Source organism: Gadus macrocephalus, chromosome 19 (genome assembly GCF_031168955.1).
Source record: "Gadus macrocephalus chromosome 19, ASM3116895v1".
NCBI lineage: Eukaryota > Metazoa > Chordata > Actinopteri > Gadiformes > Gadidae > Gadus > Gadus macrocephalus.
This window is the reverse complement of record NC_082400.1, coordinates 16,223,286-16,241,114: the sequence shown is the minus strand read 5'-3', so window position 1 is coordinate 16,241,114 and position 17,829 is coordinate 16,223,286. Positions and strand designations below refer to the sequence as shown.

Below are 17,829 nucleotides of genomic sequence, written 5' to 3'. Positions count from 1 at the left end.
CTCTTTTCCTTTTTTTTAATGGGAAGCCCACTTATTGACTCAATGGGCGCTTGTTCCCAAATCAACGAGAAGTACTCCTCTTCTGTGTGGTAAAAGTGGCCATTCATGCTTCCTTTATTAGTAGACCACATGGTTTCTCGTCAGGAAGAAAATGCCGTGATTATCCAACGCCATGGGACAGCTCAGTTGCTGGAGTGGCTGGGCTCGATAGTCTGCAGTGGACGGTTCATGAGCACTAGCAAGCTGAAACAAGACGCCGCAAGCCCATAATGTAAGGATAAACCACTCATTTCTATGTTTTTAGAGCGCTTGGTAAGTATGTCGAGACATCTGGCCCCATAGGCAGGTATTGGTGCTTGGTTTGTTTCAAATGTTGCTTGTTTAAAACTAGGATCTCTTTGTATGAATATTTTTAAGAGCGTCAAGGATACAGATTATATCAAAGTGCTACCTTTACTCTTCAGTCTTTTTAATCATCAGAGAAACTATTGATGGGTATGTTGCCTTTTTATCAATATTCTTAATACATAGGCTACAACATGACAACCACACCAAAACAACCAACTGTTGTTGTATATTTTAGAACAATATCTTGAATAAGATTGACATAATTATATCTTGTTTTTTTATACCTGTCTCCAAGTCAAAACAGGGTTTTTTTAACCGCCCTTATCAAATCAATTCCCAGCCTGATCACTCAATGTTTTATGAGCCTGGTTATATTTGCACCAAATACTGGTAACACTGTTAACATTTGTTGTTTTGCAGAATTAGGCCTCCAGAAGAAGAACCTGCCTGACATAAGCATCAAGGATTCAATTCAAATAAAATCACTGTCATATTGTTTTTCTCCCATAGCGCACAATGAAGAAAATGCTCCATTTAAACCGAGTGTTAAAGGAGCCCACCTGCGCCCTCTAGTGGAACATACGGTCATGGTCATTTAAGGACATGGTGCTCTCAGTGAGAAGAGGAGGAGGCCTCACCAACTGGGGGGTCCTCGTTCTCCTCGGCTGGGGGGCGGTGTGCCGTGCGGCCCCCGACCCCACGCAGAGGGACTCCCTCATGCGCCTGGAGACCTCGCGGCAGATCGGCGGCACGGTGACCCTGACGCCCGCGGAGACGAAGATGGACGCCCGACTCCGTTGGATGAAACAGCGGGAGATGTCGCGGCCGGCGTTCCCCCCGGCCATGCACTTCTTCAAGGCCAAGCCGCTCATCGAGAAGAGTCCCATCTTCGCCCTGCTTCAGAAGATGCCCAAAGGTGATCTCAGTTTTTATTAAAGGTGACATATTATACCACCAGGTGTGAGTATTCACACCTGAGTATTATATCACCACCTGGTGATAGGGTTAGGGTTAGGGCTATCGCCAGGTGGTTTTATATTACCACCTGGTGATATAATATGTCACCTTTAAGCATTTTTTGCAACAAAACAATGATACGGAATAACAATACAAATACATCTGTTGGCACGACAGCATTCTTTAGTCCGTATCACAAATGTTACATGTCACAGAGGTCATATACAACCCAAAGCAATCAGGATTATAAGATACCATCGACACACATCACAACACAAACCATACCCTTATTTCAGCAAATACATATTCCAGATTGTCCATCTTGCAATCCCAAAGATGATCTTGCATGGCTGCTGTTTGGCCGTCATGGCAGCTCAGTGGTAAGGTCTGACCCCTAAAATCTGCAGTTCATCGATCCAAGACCTCAGTATGGCGGCAGAAGCTCAGGAGGTAGAGCGGGTCGACTGGTAACCGCAAGGTCGCTGGTTCGATCCCCGGCTCCTCCTGGCTCAGTGTCGAGGTGTCCCTGAGCGAGACGCCTCACCCTGACTGCTCCCGACGAGCTGGCTGTCGCTTTGCAGGGCTGACTCCGCCGTCGGTGTGTGAACGGGTGATTGTGAGGCGAATATTGTAAAGCGCTTTGGGTGGCCTCTGGTTACAAGAAAGCACTCCATCATTTCAGTCTATTTACCATCGTTGTTCCTACCTCGGCGATGTGCAGGCGGGGCGCTGCACGTCCACAGCTCCACTCTGGTGTCCGTGGATTGGCTGGTGAGCAACGTCACCTACAGACCCCACTGCTACATCTGCTTCACCAGCGACCGATCGGTGCGCTTTGTGTTTTCCGCCGGCTACCCCTGGCTCACCTGGGACTGCTCCCGCTGGTATCTGCTGGAGACCCTGCGGGCCAAGATGGGAGACCCTGCAGCCTTTGACAACAGGTCGATACCAAAGCTCTTAGCCGTCATCCGGCTGATGTAGAAATGTAAAAATGCTAATGTTGTTAGTCTGAATCGTCTCATGGATCGGCAGTAAAATATAATAGATAATTTCCCTCACTAATAGCCGACCAATGGCTATGGCATTCATAAGAGTACACTTAATTACAGCTATAAATCTTAACTGCAGCATCTTTAAGAAGTCACATGAAAAACCTTAATAAGTCAAATTGAGTTTGTTGGATTTCGACCAGTCTGATCCAGAACCTCACCATGTTCACGGAGGATCCCGACCTGGCGTACCCCAGCCAGGACGTCGCCTGGGAGAAGTTTGAGAAGAAGTTTGTGGTGGCGTCGGGTCTGATCACCCACGCGCCTGTACTGAGGGACTACCTGTACCAGGGGCTGGAGGAGCTCCGCAGGGACAACATCATGTACCTGGAGCTCCGGAGCGGGCTGGCCAGGGTATGAGAACGACAACTCCACACCACTTGTAGATCGGTTTGCTTTGTCTCCCTCTATAGGTGAGACAATGCCATTACATGCGTATTCAACTCGGAATTGGCTGAAAACGGTTCCCTGCTGATGAAGCGCTGATGCAAGGCAGGAAGACTTTCAGTTCAGTCACTTTCCGTTCAAAGGGAACTGAAAGGGCTTTTACAGTAAATGCTTGAAAAAGAAAAAGTGGTTGTCAGGGATTTGGTGTTCCTTAATCACGGGCTGTTGTGGAACCTTTTGTTAAATTGGTCAATCAATATATTGAATCCAATCTAATCCAGTTTTGATCAACCAGATGGGACCTACTGCATGTTTTACTTGCGACACTATTGGCCCAGAATAGCGAGGACAATTAATCTGCAATTAAAGCAGAATAACAACTATCTATAATACCCTCCCCAATGCACACTGATACATATTCTGTCAATTGTTTTTTTGTGTTAAAGTCGCCTGATGTTGTCTCTTTCTGCTGTAGACGTATGAGCTGGATGGGAGCCGTCACGATAAACTCTGGTACCTGAAGACGTTTCAGGAAGTGACGCAACAGTTTGTGGAAGATCACCCAGACTTCCTGGGAACTCGCATCATCATCACCGTCCACAGGTAGGCTACAGGTAGGCTACTGAGTATACCCAGTGATGGCCACCAGTCTGTGGGTGGCCGGCTAAAGAATTGCTTCATTTAAAATAAATTATAATTTAATGCACCAAACTAAAGAGAATAATAGCATCAAGTCTTAAGTCAAAGATACAGTTCACTGTAGTGTACTTCCTTTTAATCTACACACTTAATCAAGTGTACAGATTGTACTCAATGTATTTTGTTTAATGTTCCTCAGACTGTATTCTGGAGATACCTCAGGCTAGTTATATATCACAGAAGACTGGCCAAAGATGAACAAATAGCTCAACAACAGCAACATTTATCTTATTAAACCAATGAGCTATGTTATGTCATCACACATGGCCTGAGTATGATGATGTTTAGTTTTTCTCCACCAGGTCTCTGAGTGTGTCTCTGTTGTGATCTCCCACATGGGGCCAGTATGATGATGTTTGGTTTGCCTCTGGCCACCAGGTCTCTGAGTGTGTCTCTGTTGTGATCTCCCACATGGGGCCAGTATGATGATGTTTGGTTTGTCTCTGGCCACCAGGGGCCCGTTTCAGAAAGCAGGTTTAGTGAAAACTCTGAGTTAGTTAACCCTGAGATGAGGGAAACTCTGGTTTTTCAGTTTCACAAAGCCAGTTCAGCTTTACTCTGAGTCAGTTACCCTGGCAACATACTCCGTGAACCTAACCTGCTCGCTGGCAGGTTTTCTTCAACTAACCCCGAGTTTCTCCTGCTCTTAAGTTGAAGCCTGCAGACTGAAGGCACTGGCAGACATGGCGTGTCCTTTTATTGAAGAGCCAGTTGATGTCGAGGCGCAGATACTTGGATGTTTTATCGTTCCCTGATGAGTTTCCCTGTTTGAGCGTTTCCGTTTCTCTGCATCATCAATAATTTATATAAACAATATTCTCAGCCCTCACATCGCTCACATGACACATCGTGGACACGCTCAGTTCCGAGCAAATTCTTTGTCTTGCACTTCGTTTTTTTCCCAACGGCAGTTTTTTGTATAACGTCGGTGATGCAGAGCATGTGTCCAAGGAAACTGTCTGTCGGGCTGTCCGAAATGTGACACTTGCACTGAAACGGCTACTATGCACGTTTGTAGTGTTCCCAAGTCACAGACCAACCAGACTTCTCAAAGAAGAGTTCCACAGAATTGCAGGTATCAGTCTAAGCAGTAATTCATTTATGTCATAAAGCTTTGAGACTTGAAGCACTAATCAGCCAATTTGATATATTTTAGGGTTTCCAGGTGTGATTGGCTGCATAGATGGCACTCACATTCCTATCATAGCTCCTTCAATAAATGAAGGAGATTATGTGAATTGGAAATCTGTCCACAGCATTAATGTACAGGTAGGCCTAAATAGTAGCCTTTAACATTCCAAATGAAATATGCTTCACTATACAGCTGATTACTGTTCTCCACTGTGAAGATCATGTGACGCAGCCCACATGATAAATAATGTGGAAGCGAATCTATCTTGTATTCTCATAGGAGAGTTTGATGGTTATCTACTCGGAGACAGAGGGTACCCCTGCCAGCGCTATCTGCTGACCCCTTACCCTGACCCTGGCCCACAGCGACACTACAACTTGGCTCACTGCAGGACACGAGCCAGAGTGGAGATGACCATCGGCATACTCAAGGCCCGGTTCCAGTGCCTTCGTAGGCTCAGGGTCACCCCGGAAAGGGCTTGTGACATTATAGTGGCATGTTTGGTTCTCCACAACATTGCCACTATTAGAGGAGAACAATGTCCTACTCTTTCCCCCAATGATCCAGATAATAATCCTGACCCCCCTGCTGATGCACGAGATGGAAGAGCTGTTAGAGACATGATATGCTTCAATCATTTCTAACTGACTCTGCCTTTTTTCTGTTGGCTATAATGGAGGTCAAATTTTAAGATAACCAGAAAACACAAATTTGGAGACTTGTATGTATAAAAGGCATTTAGGTGTTGCTTTCATATAGACAATATTAAATACTGGCAGTGTTGGGATTTTTCTTTGTTTAGCAGATTTCCCTAATTACTTAAATATATTTATCACATGTTGAATGCAGCCACTAAATGCTGTTTAATGAGGGCAGGCTAAACAACATCACAATTGCTTGTACTTAAATTATAGTTTGAACTACATTAATATAGTTTGAACTACATTTTTATATTTCATTTTTAGTTGCAGCCATGTCCGATTGGGGCCTGTTGGGTTGCCCCTGTGCGCACAAACACACATATGGAATATAATTGTTGAATAAGTGGAACATTCAAGAGTAAAAAGATATGCTCGCTTTCTGCATATGCAGTCATTAAGATTTGCAACTCCGCTGGGGAGAAGTAGGAGGATCGAGGCTTGTTAGTACTTGTTGCCATGGTGAATCATGTTATCTGTGTTCCATTGATGGGGGCTTTTTATATCCTCATGCACGAGCTTCACTCAGAGTTACCTTGACTCAGAGTTGATTGAACTAAGCGTTATCACCTGTTCTGAAACCGAAAATTCAGAGTTTTACAGCTCAGAGTTGGTCAACCTAGAGTTAAGGTTTTAACTTAGAGTTTGTTGAACCTGCTTTCTGAAACGGGCCCCAGGTCTCTGAGTGTGTCTCTGTTGTGATCTCCCACATGGGGCCAGTATGATGATGTTTGGTTTGTCTCTGGCCACCAGGTCTCTGAGTGTGTCTCTGTTGTGATCTCCCACATGGGGCCAGTATGAGGATGTTTGGTTTGTCTCTGGCCACCAGGTCTCTGAGTGTGTCTCTGTTGTGATCTCCCACATGGGGCCAGTATGAGGATGTTTGGTTTGTCTCTGGCCACCAGGTCTCTGAGTGTGTCTCTGTTGTGATCTCCCACATGGGGCCAGTATGATGATGTTTGGTTTGTCTCTGGCCACCAGGTCTCTGAGTGTGTCTCTGTTGTGATCTCCCACATGGGGCCAGTATGATGATGTTTGGTTTGTCTCTGGCCACCAGGTCTCTGAGTGTGTCTCTGTTGTGATCTCCCACATGGGGCCAGTATGATGATGTTTGGTTTGTCTCTGGCCACCAGGTCTCTGAGTGTGTCTCTGTTGTGATCTCCCACATGGGGCCAGTATGATGATGTTTGGTTTGTCTCTGGCCACCAGGTCTCTGAGTGTGTCTCTGTTGTGATCTCCCACATGGGGCCAGTATGATGATGTTTGGTTTGTCTCTGGCCACCAGGTCTCTGAGTGTGTCTCTGTTGTGATCTCCCACATGGGGCCAGTATGATGATGTTTGGTTTGTCTCTGGCCACCAGGTCTCTGAGTGTGTCTCTGTTGTGATCTCCCACATGGGGCCAGTATGATGATGTTTGGTTTGTCTCTGGCCACCAGGTCTCTGAGTGTGTCTCTGTTGTGATCTCCCACATGGGGCCAGTATGATGATGTTTGGTTTGTCTCTGGCCACCAGGTCTCTGAGTGTGTCTCTGTTGTGATCTCCCACATGGGGCCAGTACGATGATGTTTGGTTTGTCTCTGGCCACCAGGTCTCTGAGTGTGTCTCTGTTGTGATCTCCCACATGGGGCCAGTATGATGATGTTTGGTTTGTCTCTGGCCACCAGGTCTCTGAGTGTGTCTCTGTTGTGATCTCCCACATGGGGCCAGTACGATGATGTTTGGTTTGTCTCTGGCCACCAGGTCTCTGAGTGTGTCTCTGTTGTGATCTCCCACATGGGGCCAGTATGATGATGTTTGGTTTGTCTCTGGCCACCAGGTCTCTGAGTGTGTCTCGGTTGTGATCTCCCACATGTGGCCAGTATGATGATGTTTGGTTTGTCTCTGGCCACCAGGTCTCTGAGTGTGTCTCGGGTCAAGGCTGCCGTGATGGAAGCCATCCAAATGCAGAGCGATTTCCCGGATGTGGTCGCAGGGTTTGACTTGGTGAGATCCCCGCGTCCCTCCACTCGTCCCATACCTTCACTAGTTTACCCCAGACTAGTCGACTAAGGGCAGGCATACACTACACAATTTTGCGTTGAATTTCCTCCGATCCAGTTTGTTACATCACGATTGTGTTCTGATATTGTGGTCGGAGATCTTGTCGTGCGAGCGTTACACAAGAGTCCAATCGTACCACTATCCAATAATAATTAATTTATCCGAACATGGGCTAGCATGAATCGAAATAAAACAAGATGGCCCCCGACAAGCAGACTAAATAGCGGGCGTGGTTTGAAGGTCGGCCGGGAGGACCGCGGGAGGAACCTGTGGTACTTCAAGGACGCTCTGTTACTGCCGGCCAACCTGGGACTGGTTCTGCCGTACTTCTTCCACGCAGGGGAGACAGGTTGGTCCTTTGTGCTTTCTCCAAGTCCATGTTTAGTTGTTAAAGGGGACATATTATACCACCAGGTGTGAGTTTGATTAGCCGTTACAAGCCGTTTTGAAAATCTGCCTCTCATCTGATATCACAAGTGGGCGTGTCCACCTAGATGTATGACGGATAGACGAGCAACGTTTGCTACGGTCCACCAGGTAGGCTGGTAGACTGATCTATCCAGCACACATCTAGGTGGACAAGCCCACTTGTGATGTCAGAAGAGGCAGATTTGTAACGGGTAATCATACTCACACCTCGGGGCATAATATGTCCTCTTAAAGATCAAATAAGACATCCCTCTCTGCAGCAGACAGTAGGGAACAGTAATAGGAATTCAAAAGATGCATAAGCAAACAACAAAACCTTTTGGTGGGTCATGTGCCCCCCCAAGGCCCCCCTGTGGTCAAGCCCCCTGATGTTGACTATCATGAATGCATTCATAGAGTCGATTCTTACCGTACATTCGTACATCTGTGTGTACATGTAGATGAGGAAGGCACCGATGTGGACGAGAACATCCTGGACGCCCTGCTGCTGAACACCACCCGCATCGGCCACGGCTACGCCCTGCCCCACCACCCCCTCGCCAAGGAGCTGGCCAGGGCAGGCGACGTGGCGGTGGAGCTGTGTCCGATCTCCAACCAGGTCAGCTCAAACCCCACCACCACATTCAGAGACAGTCCCGTGCAAAGGCTTAGTTATGGTTCCACATCGACGCAACGCAAGTGGCTTTACAGACCCCACACGTCCGCCGCAAGGGCCGGACGTGCGCCTCCCAAAAATGTTTACCTTCCGTCGAGGCGACGCAGCAGCGAGGGCTGTGATTGGTCCGCTCACTAAAACCAGACGCAGAACCCAAACAGGTTCACGACTGCGTCGAAGCGTCTGCGTCGACTGTAGGTCACGCATACGACACCGCGAGGTGGATGAGCTGTAGTGTGTTTCCTCCGCCTATTCAGGCAAGAGTTCAACATCCAAACCCTGGTGGAGCCGGGCTTTAAAGCCTGCATTGTACCAGGATAGAGTTCAACCTTCAGTAAACCATAATGATCAACCCCTTAAATCAAACCAATATAGTGGCGACTATCTTTGCTGTCACTACAACCGACTGGGCATTACAGCAACCTCTGATGGCGTGGGTGTTAGTTGGGTTCTATGCTGTTATGACTCATAAAAGATGAGGCATAAAAAGACGCACGTAGTCATGAAGAAACAAAGAACCCATGCTCACGTGCAAATGTTGTTCTGTGATCCTCATCAGAAGGGGCGTTGAATACATCAATTCAGCGCTTTGCAAATGTCTTCAAACCTCCCTGCCTGAATGAATGTCGGCGCATTGTGTCCCGGGGTGTGTTCTCTAGGTGCTGAGGCTGGTGTCGGACCTGCGGAACCACCCTGCGGCGGTGCTGATGTCCGAGGGCCATCCCCTGGTCATCAGCTCCGACGATCCCTCACTCTTCGGCAACGCCGGCCTCTCCTACGACTTCTACCAAGCCTTCGTGGGGATCGGAGGCTTGAGGGCCAACCTGGGGACTCTCAAGGAGCTGGCCGCCAATTCTATCAAGTGGGACATTTTGGAGATTCAGTCCAAGTAATGCTTAGAATGCTATAAAGAGTCTGTGCTGAGACTTGAAAAATGCAGCATTATAAATAATATACACAAAAGTGAAGTCTATGCAACTTGATTTGCATACAACGACCAATTTCATAATAAACTCTGGGTTCGCCAACTTAGTTGTTGGTAATTCGTTTTATGTGTATGGACCCTAGTCATGCCACTGTAGAGGTTTGGTGGTATTTGTAATGTTGTTGTGCATGTCATAAGCAGTGTTGCATTGACTTGATATGAGGTTACATTATGGTACAGTCCGTTGCCCCAGTGTGGAACTCACATAGTGTCGTTAAATGCTGCTTCACAACGTTAATCCACTTAAAGCACATGATGTCTTCTTACATTGCTCATTACACCGCCCCTTCGATCTGTGATGAAATGATAACGGGACAGTAATGACAAGTGGAGCAGGTTTGATGGTTAATTAACCGTATTGCAGTGTTTCAGTTTCTGCTTTCCCACAACCTGAGTGGAGCTTAATATAACCATCAGCTGTGCCCCCCCCCCCCCCCCCCCCCCTAAAGATACAGCTCCCTGCCCCCCCACCTGAAGGAGGCGGGTTTGCTGCACTGGAGGGAGAAGTGGGACACGTTCATCTCCTCAAATGGAAACCAAAGCCGGACCACAAAGGGATTTGTTTAACCTGACTACTGTTTGTAACTCAAATATGAGGGGATCAAAGCACACCGTACAAGCTCCTTTAGCTTTCAGATGAATGGAAGATTACAAATATGAAGGCACGTACCTTAAATTCAAATGATCACGTGAACAAACAACTTACTGGTGAGGTGCAGCATTTTGTATTGTTATTTGCCAATGGTATTACAATAAACTGTCAATGTTAAGTTCAATGAAGCCTACTAAATGTTGACATTAGTTTCCTAAGAACATGATCCTCATCTTTGTTATTTATGAGTGTTTATTCTGCTTGTTGGTACTCCAAATTAAAAAGACTTTGGGAAATCACTAGGTAAGAGTGGCGGCTATTCGTTCATTTGAACACAGTTCCTATGTTCAGCATAAGACAAAATGATGAGTCCAGAGTCACATGTTTTATGACTCACAACTTGGCAAAAATAACTTTTGCCTGGCCGTTTATACTTTGTAAACCACAGGGGGTTAATCAAACCCTTAATCAAAACAATGTGGTGGAGACAATCATTGCTTTCACTACAACAAAGTGGGGCTTTATAGCAATCTCTGATGGAGTGGGTTTTAATTGGGTTCTATGCTGTTATGACTCATAAAAGATGAGGCCTAAAAGATGCATGTAGTCATGAAGAAAGAAATGTTTTCAATTGGTGAATTCTAAATGAACAAATTCAGCTGATCTTGTTTTCAAAGTATAATATTTAAATGTGTGTTTGCATTTATATAAACTAATGTCAATGACTTTTAAAATTCAAAACATTAGGGCGGGGATTTACCTCCATAACAGTCTTCCTCAAGCGATGAAAGATGAGTTACACAATACAGAAACCAACGTTCCCAGACTCAAAACAAGTTCAGTGGCTTCTAAATAAAGGCTCACGAATACTTAACCGCGGATGAATGAAAGAAGGCTGACTTGACCGCAGTTTCGTGTTTGTGGTCTGACAACAACACTGACAATCCCAACGGGCATATCAAGGAAGAACTTACTCATTTTCCGTAGAATACCCACTGCCTCATCATTCCAGCTGTTTTCCATTTGGCAGGGAGACTCAAGGTCCCGCTAGCCAAGAACAAGTGGTGGCCTTCAACAAATCAATTGAGACCGTTATAAACTGCAACAATAAAACTAACGGATCAAAAAATAGATATTATCCTTTATTATCTTATTATGCGTTTTAAATTGGCATTTTCTGGTTTCTGTTTCTTATGTTGGTGATAAATATACAGCAAACTTACAAAGCAACGTGGAACTATATCAGCCTGGATAAGCAATAAAAAAAAACGACGTTTGTTTGAATTGGTTGTAATGTAAACGTTTTCAAAGGGTTCGGATTCTGAGTTCAGGTTGTTTTTACTCAATGGGTTCTCTACCATGAGGGCATCCCTTTTTAGTGTCCCCAAAGAGGACTCCTACCCACGGGGCAGGAGGAAGAGAGGCAGACCAAGAACCACCTTGAGAAGAACCAACGAACAGGAGGGCTGTCGTGGCAACATCTGGTGCGTAGGGCATGGAAGGATCCTCGTCGATGGCCTAAGCTATGTTCCTATGGGAATTTAAAGGCCTAAATAAAGTAAAATAGAGAGGACTCTAACCAGTCATTGTTGGGTTCGATGTCCTTATAGTCCGTTTCTGTAGTGCCGTAGTTGCTCGTCGGCTCCACCATGTGGCTCCTCTTCAGTATGACGCCCGGGAGCCTCCTACATGCGAAGTTTCTCCGCATCCGTGTCCCAACTCCCAACCGGATTATCTCCAGACTCAGCAAGGCCCCACGGTTTTCCCTCTCTCGTTCGGCCCTTGACTTAAACATGCTGACCCATGAAGACCCCCCCCCCCCCCCCCCCATGCAAGGTGACCCCATGTCCAGAAAAGAAAGGAATGGATAATCAGAGCCATGTTGCACCATCACAGATCTACAGTTGTTTTTGACGTGATGATTGGCCATTGGACAGACAGCTTACCTTTAACAGAGTTCATCGCCTTCCGTCTGCTCCCTCCTCCTTCAGGTGACTGTGCTCCGTCCGGTTACCGTTCAGCCAGTTGAAGGTCCTTCTGAAGACGCCGTCCGTTTTATACCTCCGACGTTTTCGTCGCGTTTCTCTCGAGGTCTGCTTCTTCTCCTCTGCTTCAGTGGCTCCTACGGCCAACGATGAGGCTTCGCAAGCAGGCTCTTTGAGCATTCTTCTCTGGCGCCATTCTACATCAGCACCGCTCTCGTCCTCACTGCCACCGGTGTCAGTCGATGCAAAGTTCTGATTGGTCAGGCCCTCGTGCGTTGCTCTTCGCTCAGCCCTTTTCTCTTCTTCAATCTTTTTACTTGATTGTTTGAATTGGTTGCCATCAGTGAGCCTAATCTTCTCCTGCTCGCTGGAGTCCGGGTCAAGCGCTTTTAACTGTACATTCCTCCATCACCGTCTCCTCCTCTTACTTCAGGCTGTGTTCTCAGGAAATCCATGTTCCTTCACCGGCGTTTGGCTTCAGTCTGTTTCCCTTCAAGCCGTATTCATTTCTACTGCAACAGTCCTTCTTTTCTTCTGGTTCATCTGGTTGAACAGCTATCTCCCGGACTCTCAATGTTTAGTGAGTCGGGAGTTACATGTGCCAGTGCATATGCGTTCAGTAAAGGAGGGTCAGGAGGCTTAAAACTGAGAAAACCTTCGACTTCCTGTAGTTGATGTCATTGAATGACCGAAGTATACCAGGAGATTGTGGAAAATCAACACTTCTGTATTTTTTATACATGGAATTACTTGCTATAATTATTATACCAATTTTGCAAAAAAATAAATACATTACCTGCCATTTTATCGTAAGGCTTAATACCATAAACCAGACAAGCGTGACAAAAAATGTAACAAACAAGAGTCTGAAAATGAAACTGTCCGTCTCTTCTGAATAAAACAAAACAAAACAAAAATCCCAAAGAGTGTGTGGTTTGTTCCTGATTGTGTTCCCTGTGCGTGTGTGCGCGCCCTCGGTCTGTGTGTGGGTTGCCAGTGAGTGTGTGTGTATGCTTGCGTGTTCCCAGGGATGTGTTTATGCGTGTGTGTTCCATCTGGCCTGGGTGTGTGTGCTCGCTCTGGCTGGATGTGCGTGTTCGCGGGGGGGGGGTGTGTGTGTGTGTGTGTGTGTGTGTGTGTGTGTGTGTCTCTGGCTGCGTGTGTGTGTGTGTGTGGGGGGGGCCAGCCTCAGTGGTCCTTGACGTCTCCGTCCTCCTCCAGCCTCCTGATCTCCATCTTCAGGTGGTTGATGCTCTCCCTGCTGGCCTTCAGCTTGTCCTTCAGCTCCGTGATCTCCTGGCTCGTCCTCTTCTTCGACGCCTCCAGCTTCTCCCGCGTCCGCACCTCCAGCTCTCCGACTGAACGTCGCACACACACACACACACACACACACACACACATCGCATGTTCAAATGCGCAACAGAGAAAAACAGACATTTGTAATGTGTGTGCTTTATACAGTTTACACAGGAAGATAATTGGCTCCTGAAGAGAATGATGGTTTTAACAAGTTGATACGCACAAAGACAAAAATGCTTATTGTGTGTTAGCACTTTTTCATAGCTGTATAATAAATGTGTGCGTCATTATAATATACATTTAACTACCACTATATATTGTGTGCATAGAGAGCAGCTTCAGCATGGCGACGTGTGCGTGTGCGTGCGTGCGTGCGTGCGTGCGTGCGTGCGTGCGTGGGTGCGTGCGTGCGTGCGTGCGTGCGTTAGAGCCCGACCGATATAGAATTTTTGAGGCTGATACCGATACGAATATTTTGTGATTTAAAAAACCGATATGCCGATATATCGGCCGATATATATAATTAAAAAAAAAATCCAGAAACGCGCAACAAAACAAACACATATCCCTAAAATTGGTTATTTGTAGTTATCCGTTAAATCCTTTTCACTCTCAGCTAACACGTAACAACAGCAAAACTGGACATGGTAGTCATGAATTAAGTCATGCTTATCGACTTTAGAGAATTGATGGGGATGTTCTTTTAATTGTTATTCAAGCAATGTATGTCTCGTGACATTTGCCAACTTACCATGAACACACTTGCACACATGAACAACACCGATGATCACCGTCAATCTCCGTCATTCACTCTGCCTAACTCTGGCTGAATCACCAGGTTTGGGCGTTTTTTTTTTTTTTAATATTCATTTATCGGCCATTATAAATGCCGATACCGAATAGTTTGAAAAATGCCTAATATCGGCCTGCCGATATATCGGTCGGGCTTGTGTGTGTGTGTGTGTGTGTGTGTGTGTGTGTGTGTGTGTGTGTGTGTGTGTGTGTGTGTGTGTGTGTGTGTGTGTGTGTGTGTGTGTGTGTGTGTGTGTGTGTGTGTGTGTGTGTGTGTGCGTGCGCGCGCGCGTGCGTGCGTGTGTGCGTGCGTGCGTACATTCGGTCTCGTGCTTGTACGCGCCGAGGGTCAGCTGGCGCGTGGTGGTGAGCAGCTGCTGCATCATGGCGGTCGGGTCCTGGAAGATCTGAGGAGGACAGAGCGGGCGCCGACGGATCAGATCACAACGTACTGATGTGCCTTAGAGCTCGTGTAACATTGTGCCGAGTCCGACGGCTGCAGCGCTCCTAAACCGTGGAGGTCCACTGTTGTGAGCGTGGTGGGACGTAGGGACTCAAGGATCCGTCACCTCCGTACCATTTCGTCATAGAACTCCGACACCACCGTCTTCTTGGGCATGGCGCTGGAGTCCGACTGGAACAGCTTCAGCAGGTGGTACAGAGTCACCTAAACACATAAAGGGCAGGAAGGTAAACACAACAACAAGCCCCACGCCAAACTCACTCTCAAAACAACGCGCGTTCGTGCGTGCGTGCGTGTACTCACGGGTCTCTCATTCGGATCAATGAAGAAGATCTTGACGATGATCTCAAACTCTCCCCAGCCGGTCTCTGTGATCTCATAGGGAGGCTTGGTCACCACTGGGAAGCGTTGGGAGATGTTGGTGGTCAGATACATTAGCCTTAACCTGACGTTAACATAGCAGCCAGCACCCTAGGGAACCCTGGCTATCTCTTAACTCTTCTGTAGAATGGACTGCCAGCTGAAAGGTACTAGGTTCAAGTTCTAAACCCAATGTCTGAATTGCAGAATAATTGTAGGCATCATTGCGATCCCTAAGCCCCTATATACTCAATAATGACCTGTATCTGAATTCACTGTAGGTCACTTTGGATAAAAGGGTCTAATAATTAGTCAAAAGTAACAGCTTTTTCCTGAATTCCTTATCCTCAAAAATAATTGCCTACTGCAACTAGAACTGAATTATTCAACCTCTTGTGAATTACCGACATCTAGAGATACTACAAACACAGACATCATTTTAGATTAAATACTATTTTCGAATGTTTTTCCCTGGATGGGAAAAGTTGGGAAGGGCAGCAGTGTACCTCTCAATGGATTTGTGTAACTCTCATGCAGCTTGAACTGTATCTTCTTCACGTACGCAGACATATCCTGAAGGAATGACATTACACGTTAATAAATAAAATCCTTAACAGACAGATGTGCACAGAATACATCCTCCAGAAGGAGTATGTAATGGTTTGCTATAGTTTGCTTGGCATGTCAAGTCAATAAGTAGAAGAGCACTGGTTCTGCATGAATGTCAGGACTGTTAAATAGACTAGCTCTATAGAACTGACAGTTGGTTGCATTCCCCTTGTTGACAGGTGTCTAGTAAGGAGTCATTCTCAGTATCTTTCGATTAACACCTCCGCAAAATAAAACCATGTTGAACACTTGACAAAAAAAAACTTTTAACCTACGAGCTGAACATCAGAGACACTGAATGATTCAGACTGAATATTTATTTTCTTCCTGTCCCTTTGAATACAAAGCGTATTATTTGAGTTATGTATTTGTTGCTTAGGATCCTGAGGTTCCCATTTGTTTTTTCGATTATTTCTTGCATTTTATTGCTCATTATTTTGTTCGCATTATTTTTTAACATGTTCAATAAAATAAATACCTCGTTTCTGTAGGGCTTCACGTAAATGGACCACTGGTGCGTGTGTCCGTCCTCCTCCCTCTTCTTTCCAAAGTAGCGGGCAACATTTCCAAAAACGATGGGCTTCACAATAGTCACACCCTACATGTCAAAGAAGAACCACAGGACATAAACAGTTCAACAATATAATATAATAACGATACAGTGTATGATTACATTGGTACAATGAAACACAACATGTACAGCTTCGTTTCACACCTTAACTCTCCCCCCGGAATCTGGACCAAATTCAGCCATCTTCTGGAACATAGTACAGTGGGTGAATATGAATGTTAATCCCCCAGTTTGTCATATGGCTTTATTTAGGTGCGGAAATGAATGCATAAAAACCGCCATTGAAACGGCGAAAAACAACAAATATCTATCGATTCATTTCAAATCAACATCCGAACAAGCGACGGAAGTACACGACGCTACACATGAGATGTCCGGTGGACCCCAGTGGAAGGACTCTTTAGTTCCGCTCTTCAATATTTCTTTATTTATCATCTACTTACGCCTTATTCGTTTATCGAATTTTGGAATTGGAGTTACTAATTTTGACATAACAAGTTCACTATCAAACGAGATCAAATGGAATTTTCATTGCTACCTTACGGAGGCGCAGGCTAACATCCTACTCTGTGAAGAAGCACTGTCTGATACATGCGACGTTGTTATAACTGCGAAAGCAGTCATTTCTCGCCTGGTCTTTTTTCAACTAGTTTTACTTTTCGTTGTAATACGTTAGGTTTAGCCACCAGTATTTCTTTATTTGAATTACAAGGGTTGCTGTGAGGTTTACAATCAGCGATGGAATGGCGGAATAAAACTCATTCTAAACACATTGATACAAAAAACAAACAATGCCGTTTTCCAGAATAGGACAATTTATTTGGCCCCGTAGGGTAGGGTTTACTTGTGGTTATTAATTGCATCGATTAATCTCGATTACATGTTATCTTCATAAACATAATCCGGAGCTGTATTCAGCTGGTAAACATTCAGGCAATTTAACCCATTCAGCCAATTTTTTATTCTGCAGAATATCAACACTTACCTTTCACAGGTGAATTCCGTCAGAACCTGGAAGCCATACTGCTGCAAAGTCTAAATCATGGAAAACCCATTTGTTAAAGGTAATAGACCATAGACAATATCAATCGGTTCACAATTTTCTAATTTGACAAATTGTCCTTCAAAGTTGAAGTAACCGCTCTCACTTTGACCCCTTATAAAAATAGATATAAAAAAAATCCATGCGTCCTTGTTCTCAATCAAAAATACAAAACAGTTAAAAATGTGGATATTACTGAAGCTCACTCAAAATACCTTTGTCACAAATGAGTTTTCTGAAACCACATAAATTGATTGATTTCACATTAGCTATGCTCAAATATAAATTGTTCACAACTAATGCACAAACACAGCCTAAAAAATAAAAATACTGACCACCATGAATGACTTTAGTTTATACAAAATAAACATTTAAATGATTGCTTAGAATAAAAAAAATGATATTTAAAAGGAAGTCATTTTATTCGTTTTCTTTTTTAAATCAAATACTTTGGTACCGGTTAAAAAGCCAGATTGTATATCCTATGCTTTTCAAAATGTCAAGCATTTTAACTTAGATTTAAAACACATACGGACAGCCATTTCACCTGAGGATTTCATTATAAAACCTTTTCCCCAATCCATGCCATCATCACAAGGTTTAACTTACTGTGAGCATGATTTCTATTCTTGACACTATTTTGGACTGACGTCCCAATTTAAGACCAACGTATAGAGTGAGTTACAACGTATTTGAAACACATCGTCACATAAAAGTTTAGAGTGAGCTGTGCTCG

At 45.1% G+C, this 17,829-nt stretch overlaps 2 protein-coding genes and 1 long non-coding RNA gene across 4 annotated transcripts; 2 read left to right on the top strand and 1 right to left on the bottom strand.

Annotated features, from left to right (window-relative positions):
- Positions 1-109: 109 nt before the first annotated feature.
- ada2b (adenosine deaminase 2b) lies at positions 110-10,274 on the top strand. Of its 2 annotated transcripts, none has more exons than XM_060039020.1 (10): positions 110-271; positions 859-1,264; positions 2,027-2,246; positions 2,498-2,708; positions 3,217-3,344; positions 7,164-7,254; positions 7,552-7,660; positions 8,181-8,338; positions 9,055-9,257; positions 9,830-10,274. In XM_060039020.1, exons 2-10 carry the CDS (start codon positions 952-954, stop codon positions 9,945-9,947), a joined length of 1,551 nt encoding a protein of 516 aa, XP_059895003.1. In that variant the 5' UTR covers positions 110-271; positions 859-951; the 3' UTR covers positions 9,948-10,274. The 2 variants fall into 2 exon arrangements, with proteins under 2 accessions (XP_059895003.1, XP_059895002.1); XM_060039019.1 differs by having other exon boundaries at positions 9,055-9,284.
- On the top strand, positions 3,351-7,062 carry LOC132447977 (uncharacterized). The gene is made up of 3 exons (XR_009523276.1): positions 3,351-4,515; positions 4,597-4,709; positions 4,852-7,062. It is a non-coding gene; the product is annotated as an uncharacterized LOC132447977 (long non-coding RNA).
- A 2,389-nt stretch (positions 10,275-12,663) lies between the features above and the next one.
- Positions 12,664-16,432, bottom strand: yeats4 (YEATS domain containing 4). The gene is made up of 7 exons (XM_060039032.1): positions 16,196-16,432; positions 15,959-16,078; positions 15,378-15,444; positions 14,815-14,909; positions 14,626-14,715; positions 14,368-14,455; positions 12,664-13,315 (listed from the first exon to the last, which is right to left on the bottom strand). The coding sequence occupies exons 1-7, from the start codon at positions 16,244-16,246 to the stop codon at positions 13,146-13,148; spliced, it is 681 nt and encodes a 226-aa protein (XP_059895015.1). The 5' UTR covers positions 16,247-16,432; the 3' UTR covers positions 12,664-13,145.
- Positions 16,433-17,829: the final 1,397 nt, after the last annotated feature.

Coding starts and splice junctions, on each gene's coding strand:
- yeats4 (XM_060039032.1), bottom strand. CDS start 16,246: ATGTTCCAGAAGATGGCTGAATTTGGTCCAGATTCCGGGGGGAGAGTT. Junction 14,910..15,377: donor TTACACAAATCCATTGAGAG/GTACACTGCTGC, acceptor AACGCTTCCCAG/TGGTGACCAAGCCTCCCTAT. Junction 13,316..14,367: donor GTACAAGCACGAGACCGAAT/GTACGCACGCAC, acceptor TGCGACGTTCAG/TCGGAGAGCTGGAGGTGCGG.
- ada2b (XM_060039019.1), top strand. CDS start 952: ATGGTGCTCTCAGTGAGAAGAGGAGGAGGCCTCACCAACTGGGGGGTC. Junction 2,709..3,216: donor TCCGGAGCGGGCTGGCCAGG/GTATGAGAACGA, acceptor TTTCTGCTGTAG/ACGTATGAGCTGGATGGGAG. Junction 7,661..8,180: donor CTTCCACGCAGGGGAGACAG/GTTGGTCCTTTG, acceptor GTGTACATGTAG/ATGAGGAAGGCACCGATGTG.